We start from the raw sequence: 21,401 nt of genomic DNA, 5'->3' as shown, positions 1-21,401 counted from the left end.
AATAAATTTAACTAAAATATTAAATAAAATTTCAGAAATAAAATTACATATATATTATGTCAAAGATGCAATTAAAATAATATTATTTTTAATTACATCGTATATATGTGCACATAGTAAAATATAATTTTTAATATACACATAGTAAACATAATTTTTAATTCTTAACATAGAACTTATTTGGAATATGTATATTATTTCACACATATCTTACTTGGATATGCGAATGTCACTATAATGCTGAGCGCATTTATGTCACGCTAACATTCAGAATACACCTTTTATCGGTAAGAATGCATAGCTTTCGGGCGGAAGAGTTATTCACACCGTGACCAGAATCGCGGAAAACAGAAAATTGATTCCTTCCTTGAGAATCTCCTGAGAATATCCTAGAGGGAAAAATAAATTCGTCGAATTCCTTCCAGTGAACCACGTGGAATAACATAACTCGGATTGAATCTCTTGCGTCTGAATTTCTGCGAGCTAAAACTAGCGCGGTAAACTCACAGTAGAACGCAAACATCTCGCGTTCTTAAACGTGATTGCTATGAATCGCGCAGAGCAAACGTTGCTTATATTTAATATTTTCTCCATCTTTCTCTCTCTTTTCTGTCGGTGTTGCAAGAGTACATATTCAACCATTCATATAAATTCACCTTTATTTTAAATAATGCAAAAAAAAAGGTGTACAAATCTTATATATTTTATCAAAAAATTGGTTACGTGCTGTTTGCTCTACGAAATTTCTAAAAATGGTCTCATAGGATTGAAAAATTTTCTATACAAATGTCACTAAATTTTTGAAAATATTTTACTTTAAAACATATTCATACCATGCGGGAAAATTTTATTGACTTGATTTTCACGGGTCAACTTTTGGGAAAATAAAGGGAACAAAACAACAAATCGGCGATTCTTGTATAAACCTTTTTCGATCTTGCTATACATCGATTTATCTTCACTTCTCTCTCTTTCTCTCTCTCTCTCTCTCTCTCTCTTTCACGTCTTGCTAACACTTTCGATATTTATGGAAATGTAGTTGACGCAAGTGTGTCGCATAAAAATCTGGCTGAGTGAAACATCTTGTAAAGTATAAGTTTTTTTAACCGTGAAAGTTTTTTGCAACAAAACGATACATTCTCTATGTGCATAGAAAAGTAGGGAAACAAATATTCTTAAACTTAAGCAAAATTAAATTGATAGGGAGTTATGAATCCGACAAAATTTATCATAAAAGAAAAGTTTTATTATTTTTATCTTTTCATCTTATTAAGTTATGTTTCTGTAAAATCCATTTTTTTAATTAATATTCTATTTGAGTCACATGAAACCTATTATTTAAAGCTTAGAATTATATTTTTCTTAAGTAGCTTTTAATATAACCGTGGATTTATTTAGAAATAAAAAGTAAATTTCTCTCGTGGATTTATTTAGAAATAAAAAGTAAACTGAAGTCCAGTTACTCCAAGAATCCAATTTCTGTAAATCGCAAACTTAAGCAAGTTATTATTAAAGAATCCAAGCAATAAATCCTATATTGAGAACTAAAATCTGTTTCTGAAGTCTCATAAATTATTTACAAGCTCGTTCAGTTCTTTATTTGTTTCCACTCGATTAGTATTAGTAACAAAAAGTGAAAAATTTCGTTTTCGTATTGGTATGATTAAATTGATTATCTTACAAATATAAATAATTAAATTGATTATCTTACAAATACAATACTCTACTATAAATTTTGCCGATAATAATATCGCTTTAACGAACTTGCTTATCTTTTCGCAGGTGTGCATTTCGATACTAGTAGTGAGAGCTTGGTAAGCGAAATCACGACGGCAATCAAGGTCTACGCTTACGGTGTCGAGGATTTTGTCAATGATCCGAAAAATGCAAATCGCAGTCTGAACACTCAACTGAGCTGCGAAGGCGTCGGTGAATCACGTTGGAGCACAGGGGATCTATTTTTCAAGTAATTTCACATAATTTGCTAAAATGTGGATAGATTCGTTCATGCAGCATTTGCGCAAAATTTAATAATAACAGAAAATAGTAAGAAAGAAATTTTTATCAAGTAATCATATTAAAGAATCATTTCATTTTATACAATAACAAAATTATATAAATTGTAAAAGAATTATATTCAGAAATAATACAGGATTTAATTTATGTATGATATTACGAAAAACGAACGTTTATCAAACGTTTCAAATTTATAATGCAATACATTATTTATTAATTTATTATTATATTTTATAATCTTATTAACATATATCATTTATTTAATATTTCATATTTTTAATACTTTAATGACTACATATGAATATATTAATATCTCAATATTAAAAAATTATGAAATTTATGTGCATACAATATTATTGTACATATTGTACATATTGAATTTGTTGTATCTCTAATTATAATTTTTACAAAATATTCGTAATTTATATTTCATATATTTCGACGCATTATATCTCATTCTCTCTCCTTAGATATTTGAAGAACGTTTCGGTTGAAGGTGATCAAGGAAAGCCAAACGTAGAGTTCACTCAAGATGGTGTGTTAAAGGCGGCGGAGTTGAAAATTATGAACCTTCGACCGGGAGTTAGCAAGCAACTCGTCTGGGAGGAGGTAAGCTGAAATCATCTTGCATGCACTTTACCAGCCACGAAACTTTACCATCTGAAGCTACTGCTAGTCATGCCGCGAGATATTATGCTGCTTCGACCGTTCACAAATAAATACATAAAGATCAACAAATAATTAAACTAAAACGCTAAACCAAAAGACAGAACCTTGATGTCATTTCGCCAAATGAAACTGAATTTTATCGCAATATTATTAATGCAATAAGATGTTTGCATACAATTTGTATAACGGGGAGAATTTCTAATATAAAAAAATATAGTTGCATAGAAAGAAAACAAATTATATGCAAACGACCAACAATTATGCTCTGAAAAATTTTTTCTTTGTTCAGCAAACTGTTGCGAAAAGAGAAAAAGAGTATTTTGAAAGATTATTAATTGTTTGTTTATTGTACAATATTTTTTAATAAATTTGAAAAATTAAACAAACGTTTATCAGCAATAATAAACATATATTATATTTGATCGATAAAACAAGAATTAAAATGCGCTTAAAGATAAAATACAAGGATAATTTACAGATCTAATACTTGTGTTTCAGTCAAAGTTGTTGAAAAAAGCGCTTGTAAAAGTCACGCAATAAGCTGAAAAATTTTTTTTCCAGCGTCGTGCACAAACTCGTTTCAAACTTCGTTTGCCGAACAAGCGTTATCGAGTAAAAATGTAGAATTTATCGCCTTTGCTGCCGAAAAGGTTCAAAGGGGCGCGCTATATATAACTTCGTGATCGTCTCTTTCGTTACATTAGATTTATGGCGTTGAACCGCGGAATTACGGTAAAGTTTAGCTTCCTTTTGCGTCCAGCGCCGATGATATTCCTTTTGTAATCTGCTGAGAAGAACCGCAAACGAAGCGCCACTTTATTAATCGATGGAATAACCTCATCATATCCATATCCTTTATCGTTTTCATAATGCGGCGCCGGATCATCCGCGATAATAAATTAGTGCGACAGTGCAGGCTTCCATTAAGTCTCATTGGTTGGACTTCCATCCAGTGAACGAAGACATGTTCTGCCGGGCTGATGCTTTCTAGAAATTGTCAGGCTTGGATGGCTCATAATCGCGTTATGAAATGCTCTGCAAGATATTTCAGAAGGCGCCCGTTTCCTTCGTCGATGGAAACGGCAGCACAATTGTCACATACAAAGCAGTTGAGAGACTACTGCATGTTGCTTTGTGGCAGATAAAATGGAATCCTCTAACATGCACAATAGAAATTTTCGACGAGGAAGATATTGTATTTTTATTGGAAAAAATTTTTTTTGTAGATTTATAGATAGTATAAAATTTGCATAAAATTTGAATATCGAAAAATTTTTACAATTTTATATTTAAAATGTAATTGTGCACATAAAATTGTAAATTATATTATTTAAAAAAAAAATTTTTACATTGTTACATTTTTACTAACAATTTACTTGAAAATCTTCATTTAAATTATTTTGCTGTTAATTTGTTTATTATAATAAACTAAGTATAACATATAATACAATTTATGTGCATTTTCTTTTCTACTTACTTTTTCAGACTTACCGAAATCGTATCCATTGAATATTTGCCAGAGATTTTTATTTTCCGTTTGTAACTTTTAACAGCGGTATCGAGTTTTGCAAGTTTGATAAGAATTTTGTCAGAAATGCCGACGAAGTTTAACTCCGCCTTTTGACATTCCTCTTGCGACATGAATCCATCTTTGTTCAGCGAACCGTTTTATCCAGGAAATTCTTTCGTCACCTCATTAAAGTTTGAAACGCTTGCGTTGTGAAAACCACGTTGTCTCGATACAGGCAAGAATTTATCATCTATCCGCTTCGGTAAATTCGTCATTTGTAGAGGATGAGCTCGTCATAGACTTTTTTGTTGAATGGCTCGTAAAGCTTTTATACTTTGCACAGACTATTCATAATATATTAAGATCTGTGCCGGCAGCTCTTCTCTCAGTCTCTACTTTGAAAACATTGTTTAAATATTCTAGCAGTCAGTATCAGCTGTAGGAGGTTCCAAGCTTTTTTTATCAACACTGTCGTATTATATTTAAATATTCAAATATATGACACAAAAGTGAATAAAAAATAAGATATAAGTTTTATTATTCGAACATAAATATTATTTACTCAATATTTGTAAAATTATAATTATATTTAATTTTTAGAACAATAATGAACAAATTATTCTTTGATTTTTTTGTCTTTTTCAAAATTATTCTCAATTTTGTAATGCTTATTGCATGACAAGGTTGGGAACATCAAGCTAAGATATATATTATATTTATCAAAAGAAACTTTGACACTTTGTATTTTGTTCATTAATCAATACTACTTTTAATCTGATAACTTTACAATAGAGATTAATGATTCGTCAAGTTTTAATGTACATAGATACCTCTATGCGACCATAACACTTTAGATAAATGTTTCTAAAAGCTTTTACAGTGATTGTATTTATGAATGATTAACTTCTTATATTGCTTAATAATTGTTTCATTAACAATTTATGAAATATATAACAATAAAATTTAATAGTGTTTTATGTATAAGAAATTTTATTTTTTTTGAACATGATAAACGTATTAGAAACTTATTTAATTAAACTAAAATTATAACTTTTGAATATTCTGGAAGAAAGGTTAACATTTTTTTAAAATTAAATAGATAAAAAAGCCAGAATATTCAAAAATTATAATTTTAGTTTAATTTAGAACATTGATATGAAACACTTTTTAATTTGAGAAATAGATCGGATCCGAATATAAATTATTCAAGATAATGCATGTTTAAGCAGATTCAAACATTCTTTTAAATAAACAGAATTCAATTTCTGTTCAAATCCTTCATTTGTTGTGACGCATTTATCTGCACTTATCTTGCTAACTGAAACTATAATTAAAATGCTACTAATCCAGCACCTAGCTCGTCACGTAATGAAAGCTGCACTAAAATTTCATTTGCTGTCCTGCAACCGGCGTGGCGGGATGCGAAACTTTGTTACATCAACACGCGCGACCGCCTCAATTCTAGCGATTCATCGCGAGCTAGTCACGATTTTAATCATTTCTTTTAAAGGCGATCATTTTGACACATTGCCGGTCTAAGGACCATTGTACATTACGTGATATCATATCACTTTTGCCAATGCTTTCGTTTCTAATTATATCTTTCATTTGTATTGTCAGCATGAATCATCACCGGCAGATTTTGGAATACCATGAAGATTTCATATTTCTGTTTATCTCATTTTGACAGAGACATCCTCTCGTTTTATTATAGAATAATTATTATTTAGAATAATAATTATTATTTATTATAGAATAATTAACTCGAAATATTGAGCAGATGAATTTGATATTTCCTGCGCAAAACTAAGCTGACAAATTAATAAGGATAGCATATTATAATGCATAGATGTAGGAAAAAATATATTGTAAAATTAAAATATGAAATATTTAGATTTTTTTTTCTATTTAATTTATTTGATGAGAAGTAGATAGATGCGCGCTTTTCACAGGAAATATTGAATTCGTGATGTTAATAATACCCTTATGTATGATATGCATCAGCATACACAATATTATTGAATGTAGGTTGCTTTATATCACGAGTTCATTAGAATCTCAAAGGCATTGAAATGTTTTGTATCTTTACTGCATTATCAAATTCATAATTCTATGAAATTGAAGTATCTTAAAGAAAATTATGCATTGTCAATCTTTCCAGAATATTATAATAATTTTTTATATAATTATACATGGAATAATACATAACAGATTGATAAAAGAAAAATTATTTTTATTCTCTTTTTTAAATTGTTAAGTTCACAACAGAATTGGGAAACTACATTGAGTTAAATTATACATCTTATGTAGAAAAACATGTTGATATTTTGTGCTTATTAACACATAAAAATATGATGTAAATCTTTTCTTTGATTGTGATAACATTTTTTATTACTAGAAAATTAAATCTCACATTAATTTGGATATTCTTCTATGAATCTTTCCCATTTAAATAACTTTTACAAGGAATATTTCTTGATAAATAGATTTGCTCAATTTATGTTCATAAATTCATTAATTCGCACTTGGAGGAAATCAGATCTTTCTCTGACATCAATCCTCGCACCATAATAGGCGCCGGGTGTTTGTGACAAAATTTTAGTGACGCTGATAATGTATCATTTTCCGGTGTGCGCATGTTTCCCCGCACATTTCGCTACTAAATTGCCGGCCTTTTGCAAAATAAGCGGATTATCGGATCAAAGTCTGCTCGTGGTTCGATGCGAACGGTATCGCGCGTGAAACGCGTCGATCGACTAATCATGTTAGGTACATCCGCTAAATCCCAATTCCCGGTGCAAGAATCGCGCTAAACTCTCCGGAACGCAGTTTACTCCAGACTCTCTTGTATTCGTGCAATCGCGTGAAATTGGGTCATCACTTAGAAAGCTGGAACTAGAGTTAATTAGTATGCATGCATAGAATAACGTGCAATGTATGACTCCGACGATCAACTATACATAGGTGTGACAAACACTCGTCATTTTAGACATGTTATCTCTCTCTCCTCTCTCTCTCTCTCTCTCTCTCTCTCTCTCTCTCTCTCTCTGTCTTTTTCAAATCATCTTTCATTCCATGTTTGACGAAATTTTATCCTACTATTATTTCTCATCCTATTTAATTTTTATTTCTTATTAAATAGCATATATATTTTTTGATATTATGTGAAAAAAGAGTAAAGAATGAGAAGAAAGTATGAGTTCTTACTAATCAATATATGCTTTTTCATAAGCACCAGTTATGCAAATTGCAACCAATATATGATAACATTTCAATTTCAAAATAATTCTAGATTAGGAAAGTTCAAAATTTCAGAAAGATTATTGTTATGTTTCTTTCTTTCCGTTAAAAATAATGTATTGGAAATGTTTTTATTCTATTGTATTAATATTCTAAATTGTTGCAAAATGTTAACATAATATTTTAAAATTTATTTAAATAACCAATTTTATTATATATTTTATATATATTTTATTTAATATGTAATTTAATAATTATATATGTAATTAGAAAAATTATTTTTATTAACACGTATATATACATTTCGAGAAATAAAGGACACAATTAATTAACGCAGATAAAATTTATTCAATTTTACATAATATAGATAAACACGGGATTGTATAACGTATATTATGAAACATATTCACAGCAATAATATAATATTAATTGACTAATTCATATATTCAAATTTCTATGCAGTTAATTAGAATGTCAATGATAGTCAACATATCGAACAAAACTAAATATCGATGAATTCTTAGATTATTCGCTAAAATTAATAATAATTTTAACAAATGGTAATGATCAATTTTTAACCGTGATCATTTTCGGATTTTAGGTGTTACTATTTAGGAGACGGTCATCTTATTCTTAAACGTTTGGATTTTTTATCGAGCGATAACCGGAAAAATCTGTGGAATACTATCTACCAGTGCAGTGCTCTAAAGTGGTTCTTTATTTCTGCACTGTAGCCATATCGCTTTTTTTCATTGCGTCCTATATTCTTCCAAACAAAAATGGATTCCGGAGATTCTCGGCAATCCATAGGATTACGTTGCGAATCTTTGGTGCGAAACCGGACAAGAGATAACAAAAGATGACCAAAAAAGAAAAATCAATTATTGTAGGATAGCAAATCTAAAGAAAGAAGAACAATTTACTGAATGTATTATTAGAATATATTTGATATAATTGAATGAATTCTTTAATGTATATGATAACACAAATAAAAAATAGACATAAATGAGGATTACAAACCGTCAAATATAATAGTAATGGAAATATAGAAATTTCTCAGAATAATGGAGATAATTTAACGAACAGCCGAGATGATCATTATAAATATATAATATGTTATTTATTTATAATATTTTATTTATAAGTTATAATATATTTCAAAATAACATAAAACTGTTATTACGATAAATAATTATGCATCGAAAACACGAACGTAATGTCAAATGAGTTACATTTGTATTCTTCAAACTTCTTGTAATAATCCTCTTGTGTTATTAACACTTTAATGAGAATATTCTGTGGCATTCCATGGAATTTCTTCTATCTACAGTTTGGAGTCTTCTTGTCATAACTATATTGAGAACGGAAGACAAGTTGAACTTTCAAACACGTGCACAACGGGTAGCAATCGGTGTTCACCGCGTCTAAATTAGTTGTAAGCGTGGGACGAGTAATTAGTCAATTATCGGAAACAACGAAACTGTGTGAGTCTGTCTCCGGAATTAACCATTGATGATATAACATCGTGGTCACTTGAAACTTTTCGATATCGAGTACCACACGTGTAATACACATGTATGATGACGCACGCGTGCATCCTAAAACACTATACTACTATGTACAGCGTTGTGAACTAATTAGCGAAATTGCTCAAATAGCGCTATCCGACGCTCCCATCTATTCCCATCGACAGTGTTAATTGCCTATGGAACAGAGAACGGAGAAACTAGGGAAATAGATCGAATTGATCTATCATGCTTGCTTGACAAGATTATCTAGACGACACTCGCCATCGGGTTTGCAATGCATTACTTATATTATGTTATTTTATATCTGCGATATAGTTAATCATATTGCATATTTGTATGTAAAATTTAATTTATATAAATATAAATAGCATTCATTTCTAAATAAATCTCATTGCGTCAAATTCATCTTTTTTTTACAGATTAAATTACAATTTACAGATTACATTGATTCACGTATCCTCGCATATAATTATTTACTCTTAACAAATTATTTTACTTCAAGCTATTTTTATTTATTAAATATTATTAAAATATATTCTGGATGTATTTCCTTTTTCTCTTATAATGTAAAATTTTTAATTACATTGCAATATTTTAAATTTGATTAATTAAGAAAATTATTATTTGATTAATAATAGTCAGTTTAATTATGAAAAAATTGATTCAACAAAATACTAATATAACTTCGTAAGAAAGAGGTTAAAAAACAATACGTAACTATAATGTGTAAGGCATTTTATTTGATAACAAAAAAATCCTCATTCGCCGGCAATTTAGAGTGCGATAACTCGCCGAACTTCCGTCGGAAATAGCACCGCGAGGCGTGCACGTGCCGGGTATGCGTTTTCTCCTGCCAAGTCTCTTGAATTACGTTCTTTTCCCTTTACATTCTCGATTGCGATGCTCCTGAGGATATTTTGGTCCCTAGACAAACTCCAAAATTGTCCATTCTTCTGAGGAAGATGTTTCTATGCGGAAATTTAAATCGAAAGTTTTGCAAATTAGAGAAGCGTAACGGATCTAACGGGATGGTTGGAATCGTGCCAAGTACTGTGCGATGTATCGTCGCGAAGGATTCCAGTAAAACGCGAACAATGTATAACTGTAATCCCCGTTTCCCCTGACCTGACCGGGCTTATCGAAGGAATAGCCATTGTCGTAGCTTTATGTCGCGGTCAAAATCCTGGCGGGACAATTAACCTTTTCGAGCTCACTGTTCTTAGTACAATGAATTTTTCTGTGACTTTTTGCGTCACGCACAGTTAAATTGTTAAACGTATCTCGAATGTCGTAATCCAAGAAGGGACGGAAGAATGACGGTCAAGGATCACGTTGAAAATGTTCTCTTGATGGTTAAATTGAAAAGCTAAGGGCTCTTGCATTAAGTGGAAATCGATGTTTCTTTAGATAGATGAATAGAGAGAGAGAGAGAGAGAGAGAGAGAGAGAGAGAGAGAGAGAGAGAGATGTTCAATTTGTAACATATAAATTTTTTTAAAATTTTGAACATGCAGACACGTTTCAAATTAAACATGAAATTTAAAAATTTAGGTTTGTAGTGTTTTATTTCAAATATTTATAGAATTGCCTTCATAAATTCTCTATATGCAATTATTAATTTACGAATATCTATATTGTAATCTTTTTGCTTAATCTTATGTTACTTATATTAGATATCTACTATAAATATAGATTATATCTCAAAATATATATAACTTGTATTCTTCGTAAAAACAAAAATATGAGTACAAAATTAATAAATTCATTTAAGATGATATTAATACGTAATATTCAGAATGTTTAGATGATCATAACATACACTCAATATATCAACCTCATTGTCTCATTACTATAACTGCTATGGTTATTGTAGAAAGTTTGGCTTTCGCCGCGAAGCGATAAACTGATTAACAAGATGTAACTGCTAACGTGTCACGAACTAAACAGGTAGGGTAACTTATAATTAGCAAAGGATGCAACAAGAACACGATAATTAGGAAATACCATAAGATTTAACGGTATATCACGTTAATTTTGCGTGGAAAGAATATTTGCTATTGCGATGATAGAGAGAAATATGACAGGGGATATCAACGTCAAAGAACGCGTATGGCATATCATGCGGCACAGTTAACTCGATATAATCTCGACTCGTGTAATGAACTTGTAATCTGTTTATTAATTCATAGCATGTTAATGTAGTCATTATTTTATCACCGGCGCTTTGTAGCCGACGCCATTGCACATGACGTTTTGCGAGATATTTCTCAGCGAAAGTTTAATTTCCGTATCTTCTCTGCGGTTTACTGGCTCGCATTATATCCACGATTTAAATTAAGCTGAGTAACGAGCAAAGCAGAAGGAAATACGTATTATTTTGTTTGATATTACTGAGTTAAAATGTAATTTTTATGATTGCAGACTTACACAGATCCATGAAGAAAGAAATAATAATGTACAACATTTGTTGGAAGATATTCATTTATAATTGCAGTACCAGGAACAAATTGGACTTGTTACAATTAACATTACAATTAATGTTGCAATTATTATTTTAATTGTTAATTACTTTATTTATACATTAAATAAAAATCGCGAACTAAATATAATATATTTTATTCTTTTTATTATATGATCTCATATTTCTCTCAGAGTTTAAATTATGTCATGAAATTTATGATCATTCTTTGTATTCTCTCAAAACGCGATTTTGTTTGTCGAACATCCTACTTGACATCATATTTGTTAATCTTGCTTAGATTTTATGTAACGATGTAGCATATAAATACGTATACGCTTGACGTAATTCCGATAAATAAAGGATTTTCTATAACAGAACATACAAGATGGCGTACAGAACGGCGTCTGCGTGCATATTAATTCACCGCTATGAGACACGGTCGATGGGCATGCGAGCGAAAAGTTCCGAATGCATGTAACGCCAAGTTGTCAGCTTTTAATTACAAATGCGTAAATCTCTCGGATAATCTTCAGTCTTTCCAGAGAGAACGGTAGATTTTGATTGAAAGATCGCATGTTCTGATTTTCTCGTTTCTTCGCACGATGGGACAAAAAGTGTACGATCATACACACGTACACGAGCGTGTATATGAATTTTCACGGCAACATGCTCGATGCAACCCTCCCGTGCAGTATCGTTTCTTTCTAATATGTAGATGTCTCGCGCGCATCGCCGGCGAAAGCTTTACATATTCAAAAGTTGAGCAACGCTCACACCGGAACGATGCAATTTCGTTTTATTGGTCCTTTGCACCTGGAAAGTTGCTATATATTCTACAAGAAGTCATTTACTTTCTTCGCTGTAGTACATGATCATCAAATAAATTTTGACGGTCTGACAGACGATTTGACGCTGACAATAGCGCGCAATGCATATGATGAAATGACGGAAATGTACAGAGCAGTGAGAACGTGATGTAAATAAACTGGCCTAGTTTGGTCCCTTGTTCACATCGCCATAAAATTACCTCTTTGAATGGAACGTTTGGAATGTGTGGAATAAATCAATTCGCGTTCAAATGTACTCGATTAAGCGCATCGCACGAGAGTCAATGAATAGTCGATGAAGTATGATAGAAATAAATATACTCTATTTAAAATTTTGAACTAAATATATAACAATTTTTGAGAAAGTAATATTAAGATATCAATTGCATTGAAGGTTTATAAGACTATAGGATTATAGATATTTTATGTAAAATATTAACTATGTACATGTGTGTGTGTGTGTGTGTGTGTGTGTGTGTGTGTGTGTGTGTGTGTGTGTGTGTGTGTGTGTGTGTGTGTGTGTGTGTGTGTGTGTGTGTGTGTGTGTGTGTGTGTGTGTGTGTGTGTGTGTGTGTGTGTGTGTGTGTGTGTGTGTGTGTGTGTGTGTGTGTGTGTGTGTATTGTATAGTATTCATACAGCAATGTTTTATTTTTTTAGAAATAAAAAAAGAAATAAAACTTTTTGCATCTTCTAAAATTAAAATCAGTTTTACAATTTTTATACAAAAATTATATATTTTAAATTTTTTACAAAATATTATATTATAATTTTACTTTTGTATCGATTTTTCATGACAATACACATATGAACTAACTTTTATCTTGTTTTAAATATTTGAATAGATCGATTTTCGATAACATATAACGAAAGCCAAAATTGATATTGCCTTGTAGAGACCATGAATTAATAAATAATTCCTACAAATTTTTCTGACCTTTTTTCAACTGTGATGTAAAAATTTTTTTCTATGACATATTGAGAGATTTGTTTTTAATTATTAAAAAATGTTGATTTTAGATTAATATATTGAAATGTTTTATTTTTTGCGATAGAAGCAAAATATTTATTTTTTTATTATGAGATATGTTTAAATTTTTTTTATTAAACTTTAATTATTTATTATTATAAACATATATATATATATATATATATATATATATATATATATATATATATATATATAAAAGTCATATTAAACATTATACAAATCTCTGTTTAAAAATAACGTATTAAAACAAATTATATTAAAAAATTTATTACAAAATATATTATACAAAAATTATACAAAAAAAATTTCTTTGTAGAAAATTTCTCAGAATTTATACATTAATAAATCATTGTAATTTCCTATATGCATTTTTGTATTTATTTCTTTTTAGTGTCATCACTCCGATGGTGCTATTTTGTGAATTCAGTTATTAAAAATTTATACATTTTACTTTTTGACAAAGCTTTTAGGAATGCAATGTGAGGCATGCAGAAAAGCACGCATAAGTGCACTTTTCAGTGCCGCCCATATGTCTTTTCGACGCGGCGGTCACGTATTTTCACCTACATGACCCGGGTCGACCGTAAGTTTTAACGTGCGGAAACGTCTGCCATATGTGCAAATGGTTTTAATTGCCGACGTAAATTACGTCCGCGTTATTTTCACATTTCGTTAGCCCATTCACTATTGAATTGTTCTGTGCGAAGTTATAACGCTCTAAATATTGTAGAAAGAAGTACGGTGCTAATAGAATTGATATTTAAATTATATCTGGGATCAGCTCTTCATATTTTTTTTAACATTTTTGAGTAATTTATTTTTACGTGGTTACACATACCTTACCTAACATTTATTTATTAGCGTATTAATGTTTGATATCGATTGTATCTTTGTTTCCAAGAAATTCTTTTTAGAACGTAATTAAGTTTGTACTCTCTACTCTGTTTTATTCTTTTCTTTATAGCAATAAATAGAATAAAATTACCAAACGAGACCATTATTATTAAATTTTCTGAGTCGATAACATCAGCAATGATGGATGTATTATAAAATTTTTATCGACGTTGACTAATGGTGTTCCATTACCGAATACAGTTTTTGAATAGAGAGTAAATTGTACGAGCACGTACTAGTAAGAGACGATATACGTGTGAGATGCAAGCAACTTGAAGTAAACGACGAATTTTAGTTTATATATTGGTGTTGAACTAATATTTTTTCATATCAAATTCGTCATGGAGCGATTCAAAGAAGTGCAGGAAGAACTTCGTAATTTTATTTCCATTTCATGTTATATTTTCATTCATCGCCGACTTCTTTTCTGCTGAAAACAATTTTGCACGCAATCAAGTAAAGCGATACGATATTTAAAGCAATATAAGCAAAAAAGCAATATAAGTTGTATCGTAAAGCGCTATACATTAAATAAAAGTTTTGAATATTTAAAAAAATTTTTTAAATATTCTACACTAAAAGGCTAATTACAACTTTATAAAAGGTACCTTTTAAATTATTTAAATGGATTTACGTCAAATATAATTTTCAAATTTTAATAGTATCTTTAGAAGAGGAAATTATATGCTTATTAAAGGTTATATTACGAATAGAGAAAAAAAGAAAGAAGATAATTGAGTAACTACAAAGATGAGAGAGAAGAGAGAGAGAGAGAGAGAGAGAGAGAGAGAGAGAGAGAGAGAGAGAGAATTGTAGAGAGAAAATTCTTCTACAATGTTCAAACTTGGTGAGCTTTAAATTAATTTTAGATATTATTCTCATTAGGCTGCATTTATACTATTTAATTTGACTTATCAGAATTAAAATAATTTTTATTTTAATTACATCAACACTAAAATTTCAACACTAAAATTAATTATATGATGTTGGGAGTGATTTATTAAAACAGCGACTATATTTGATCATATTTGATATTTGTTTCTGTTATTTGTCGACAGATCGGTATCTGGAAGTCCTGGGAGAAAGAGGGTCTGGACATCAAGGATATCGTCTGGCCGGGCAATACTCACACTCCTCCGCAAGGCGTGCCGGAAAAATTTCACCTTAAAATAACCTTTCTGGAGGAGCCACCCTACATCAATCTTGCACCGCCCGATCCTGTGACCGGAAAATGCCTGGTGGATCGCGGTGTTCACTGTCGAGTGGCCAAGGACTCCGATATGGTTGGGTAAGTATGAGAAATTGAATTCTTTTGTTAAAGGGACACATTCATCTGTGCTATACATCTACTCTTTAAATATTCATGTATTTATGAATCTGAAATTCTGAATGAATAATTATTAACATATATCTTTTTTCAATTGATAATCCCATTACATGTATTATTATATATTATTATTTTCACATATATTACTTTTTAGTAATTGATTTTTACAAGAAACTAACGTTTGTCCTAAAATTACGTTATATTGTGATGAAAAACGCATTTAATCACAAGAAACTACTAAGAGATAGCGTCTGACCTATAAACTGACTATTACTACTTTAATATTTTGTACAATTCCTTATAAAATTAAGGTTATATTTTATTTTATTATTTTGGATAAAATAATAATGTAGTAATAAAGAAGACAAAAAAATAACATAGATTTATAAAATTCTCCATAAAATAACATAAATTTATAAAATTTTTCATTGATTATTGCTATAATTAATTTGTTTTATCTCTAATTCAAAATTTAGTTTTTGATAGATAGAAAACAAGTCAGGATTCAACATCATTAATAGGATATATTACCATAATATTATAAATTATTCTATACTGATGATTTCAATATCTTATGTATCATTACTGTAATGTGTCAATATTACGAATGTATGACTGCTTGATTAGTGATATTTCAGAGAAATCAATTCATTGCGACAAGTTTAGTGCTGGCACTGCTTTTAGCGGAGACCGAATATTAAGCCCGAACATTATGGCGCACGGATACCCTTATTTCATTTACAAGAGAGTTCGAGTTCGTAAAGTACATGTGTCGCTTCTACACCAAGTTGGAAGAAGCCTTGTGCACATCCAATCCAAAATTAAAGGGCCTTTGAAAGCATTGGACAGGCTAGGCTAGACTAATACTCACGCTTCATTAGGGCGAGGAGTTGACATTTATAGTAGCATATAATGACGTTTATCATGCAGTAAATGAATCCATTGAAAAGCATTTTGCCATATGCTTTTTATGAATCCTTCGAGACATCGGTTACATTTAATCCCGGAGAACATAGTATGATAAAACTTTTATGCAGCAGAAGTAAAAAGAAGAGTAATTCTTACTGACTTTGTTTGATAATCTAACACGAATACTGCTTTTTTATCGGGTCATCTGTATCGACCTTCGTGTTAGACGCGAGCTGCATTGTTAAAATTTATCGAGCGTGTTCTCGAATGTCGTTATCCAATTTGGAGTATCATCGATATCGTTTGGGATTATAGCCTCTAGCAGACGTTCTCTGCATATAACAGTATTTATTTGTGCGAAACCGGGTCATGTAATATACGTTAAAAACTCTTCCCTGCTTGCGTTCCCTATACAACATAGTGCATGCGACAGCTGTTACAGCGTTCGTTTTCAGTGTAAACTCGAGAGTCTGCGAAAAAATCTATTTCTGTATAAAAACAATACAGCACTTCATTGAAAATAGTGTGAAGTAAAGTGACTCTCTATATTTTGCTATATTTTTTCTTTTTTTAACAAGAAATTGTTAGACCAGCAATTCATTATATTCATGCGCTATTAGTTGTGATAATAATTAAACAGGAAATCAATATTACAGACATTTCCTACATTTTTAAAAGTAACATAATTTCTAACAATTTTTACCTCAAAATTTTATAATTATCTAATTAAAAATTTGTTGTTTACATATTTTTTAATCTTTTACACATTTTCTTTACATGTTTTTTACACGTTTTCTTATTTTATGCTTTTGATTTTAAAATGTTTAATTTGTATTTCTACATTGGGGAATATTCTTTCTGTTATTTAATTATTATTTCACTAAGGTCTCCAAATACGAAATTACGAGTTATTGAGATGCACGAGAATGGAAAAAAAAAAGATTTAGACAGCGATTTAACGTGTATTTGTACCTGTCAGATCCAAGAGTCCGCTTCGAATCGCACTTCAAAAATAGCTCCTGCCGACAAGTTTCCCAAAGGCATTTTCGAGAATAACAGCATGGAAGTAATTAAAACTCTTCTCTCTCTCTCAAGAGAAACGCAACTCATGCGAAAAAGCGTTAGGAAATTACGTTAGAGGAGGAAACAAAATGGATACAAGTCGATTTTCTTCAATTATCGATGTCACAGTCAGTCTGCCTACGGGGAAATTTGAAAGAAACGCACATCCGCAATTTAATAGTTTTATATAACATTGAATTGTAACACTTGTTACATTTCAAGTAATGTTATACTTTAATTATGTTTTAATTATAATGAACGAATATAATACCTTATAAATCTTTTTATTATTTTCAAAAATCAATTTTATTGCATATTTTACTCGTAATATTTCTAATTTTGCGACATATTGTTACAATTTTATAATAATTTAACATCAATTTTTTTGACACAATTAAAATTTATTTTTTAAAAATATGTTATAAAAACATGTTATAAAAGCATTTTAGTTATTAAAAATAATTAATCTTAAGTTAATTAGACAAACAACTACATCGAGCTTGATCGCGCTATTACTTCTACAAATAATGAAGGAGAGATAGCGTTTAACATATTGTCTCTCAGAAATTTCTTTCAAGATTTCAGGAAAAGGTAATTGAAAATTCCTAAAATTATTACACAACTGATTGGAGAATATCGACGGAAAGTGTTTTCTTCTCTTTTTATAATTAACTATGATAAAAAGATATTATTATATTTGCAAAGTTAAAGGTTGTAGTAATAGTGAAGAAATGAGTGTAAACAATAGCAGAAGAATAATTAATTAATAGAATATAACAGAAGATTTAACAAGTAACTTTACACACACACACACACACACACACACACACACACACACACACACACACACACACACACACACACACACACACACACACACACACACACACACACACACACACACACACACACACACACACACACACACACACACACACACACACACACACACACACACACACACACACACACACACACACACACACACACACACGTATAAAGTTCAAGCGTATATGTTTTGTTTGTTACATTTTCATTATACTTTCTGAATCATAAATAAAATCATCAAACTTACTAGAAAACATGATTAAAGCAATTCAAATATGTAATTTAATTGAAACTTAGATATCACATGATATTTATATTTCAATTAAATTACAAATATATTCAAATATATTCAAATATATTTGAATTGCTTTAGTTATGTTTTCTAATAACTTAACTTATTTATAATTTAAAAAGCGTAATGAAAATGTAATAAATAAAACATACACGCTTGAAGCTTCTTTATTACAGAATGCGAAACATATTTGATATTTATTTTACCAATGAAATAATGTTTGTCATTTTAATTAAGTTAATAAATTCTGTGTAGCGAAACGTATTTGAGCTACAGATGCACGAGAGATGCATATTTAAATAAGGAGAATACTGAAAAAGATTAAACCATTAGTAGAAACTGCACATTATATTACTTTTTTTTATGTACAACGCGAAACACACCTAACTTCTGCCAATGAAAAATAAAAATTCCATCAGTCGCTGGAGGGAACGGGGCGAATTACCTAATTGCTAATTGTGTGCAGCTTGAGAGAACAGCAGAGTTACTCTCGCTTAACGAATTGATATTAGCGCTGTAAGAAACTTGTAGAGGTATTGCACGGTGCAGAATAATTGGCAATAAATTACACTGAGCGTAACATTTCACCGATGATATACTGTCGACACCGATACCAATTTGTCCATGTTACATTTTTAATTTTTCTTTGGCCTAGAGATTACATTCTGATCCAATTAAACGAGTACTACGAAAGAGATAATAAATGTTATCTCTCCGCGATTATTTCGAGAAAGATATGTCTGCTTGAAATTTCAATGAGTTCATTAAAGTTTTATTATGATAAGTTAAAATTTTTCTGTACATATCTGTATTATATTGATGAATAAAAAATTTTTTTCACATCTTTTTTATTTTTATATGAAGTAGATTATCAGGAAAAAAGCAATAATAATTTAATTGGTTTTTATCAATTAAAAACGATAATTTCTTTATATGTTTATTTTAATTTTTATCGTTATTGTTCTCTATCCTGCTAACTACACGACTAGATAATTCTTATGCTAAATAATAAACCACGCACTTATAATCCCTAACACTACTGCTAGCCGTGGATCTTCGTGTATTAATATGCAAATCACTTAGATTAACTGATGTCCTTTATGAGAGAAGTGGCTGAGACACCTACAAATGATAAAGGCCGTGCCCTTATCTTGAATACGAGGTGGAATATAAACGCGAGTTCTTGCAGAATGCTCTTCCCGTGATTTGGAATGCAGCCGAGTCGAAAGCGGAAGAAATTACATTAACGTATTTTCATGCGAAGATTAACTTCGAGATGTCTGATTTGATTTTAACATTTACGAATCATAAGCACATAAATTGTACCTATAAACGCAAACATTATTTTAGAGGAAATAAAAAAAAAATATAAAAGTTTATATGAACATCTTTTATTATTTTTTTGAAATAATACTCATTTATACTTACATGTAGTAATAACATTTTTTTATACTTTTTAATAACACAGATTTCTAAGAATAAAGTTAGTGAGGAAGAACAGCTGAAATTTCTATGTGATATCACATTGTAACCACCTAAGCTGAACTCAAAAACATTCTAATTAATGATGATGAACTATGATGGACAACGTCCATTTTGCTTGTGAGACAATGTTAATGATGCACCTAATGCAACTTTATTGATAGACTGCATATACGAATGAACTGCATTACGAAACAACAATAAAGTTTCTATAAAGCAATAATCGTAATTGATATTACGAATATTAAATTTTAGCTATATTTAAACGAGCTACTTTATTTAGATAAAGATACATTCACGATTTACATACACATACACAGGCGCACATGTATACTTTATTTTAATGCGTTATATCTAAAATGCTTATTTATAGCCTTTGAAACATTTACGTATATGCGTATCAAATATCTCATTAGCTTACAATTGAATCAATTTTCTTTAATTCGGTCTATAATGTATTCCAATGATTCAGAATTCATTACTAATCGATAATGATATATGTACGAAGACGAAGATACATAAGACGAACATAAGACGAAAGTAATAATTTGAAATAATTCAGATAGTTATGATACTATTTCTGTCCTATGATAATCTGTGCGAAAATCCCACGTGAATATATTGCGAAAACGGAAGCTTGAACAAAGACCCGGATGTCCGTACGAGCGTGTTGTATCGATACGAAAAACAGTTCTTTAACGGAATTCTCGTCTAGTGCTCCTTGAAGATAAAGATCCTCTTTGTAGCTCAACTGCTCTTTATAACACGACCTTCTACTCTCGCAGACGAGGAAAGAATCTACTTTTCGCAGAGCAGTAGCACGCTTGACAGACCACCGAGTAATTCGATAAAATTTTTAAGATGAAGCTGCTGAGAAAATATGTTTGAAAGAGAATAAAGTTAATTATCCTCTTCCAAAATAATTAAATTTACATAAAATAAAAAGCTTACTTTATTTAACTTTTTTAAATTTATTATTTAAATATTGATGAAATATTTATATTATAAATTTTTATTGTTTAAAAATATAAGATAATTATTTAAACTATTCTGTTTCTTTTTTTTTTAGATAAATATAATATAAATATTTGTTATTTTATCAAGAGGATTAAATCGGATAAAATTAATTGATTTCTTTTATTATTTTTATTAATTTAAACTATTAAATATTATAATTAATTCAGAAAATAATTTATAAAATTATATAAAAACATGAATATTATAAAACATGTTTTGTCGAAGTGAAAATAGATCTCGATTAAAAGATTAATCGGAAGAACATGCGTATCATGTACCACCACTTCTATTCACTTAATCTTTCGAAAACGATTTACTTGTCATGCGTCAAGCGGCCACAATACGTGGCG

At 30.1% G+C, this 21,401-nt stretch overlaps 1 protein-coding gene across 8 annotated transcripts in view; it reads left to right on the top strand.

The window, feature by feature from the left end:
- Nmdar2 (glutamate ionotropic receptor NMDA type subunit 2) overlaps positions 1–21,401 on the top strand; it is a 162,452-nt gene that overhangs the window by 118,554 nt on the left and 22,497 nt on the right. For all 8 annotated transcript variants that reach the window (XM_011641664.3, XM_011641665.3, XM_011641663.3 and 5 more), the window contains 3 exons: positions 1,783–1,966; positions 2,487–2,625; positions 15,193–15,422. In XM_011641664.3, coding sequence (XP_011639966.2) covers positions 1,783–1,966; positions 2,487–2,625; positions 15,193–15,422 — 553 coding nt within the window. The remainder of the gene's footprint in view (positions 1–1,782; positions 1,967–2,486; positions 2,626–15,192; positions 15,423–21,401) is intronic.

Source organism: Pogonomyrmex barbatus, unplaced genomic scaffold (assembly GCF_055798465.1).
Source record: "Pogonomyrmex barbatus isolate J1 unplaced genomic scaffold, ASM5579846v1 scaffold6, whole genome shotgun sequence".
NCBI classification, from domain to species: domain Eukaryota; kingdom Metazoa; phylum Arthropoda; class Insecta; order Hymenoptera; family Formicidae; genus Pogonomyrmex; species Pogonomyrmex barbatus.
The sequence above is the reverse complement of the archived record's forward strand: the minus strand, read 5'-3'. Positions and strand labels throughout refer to the sequence as shown.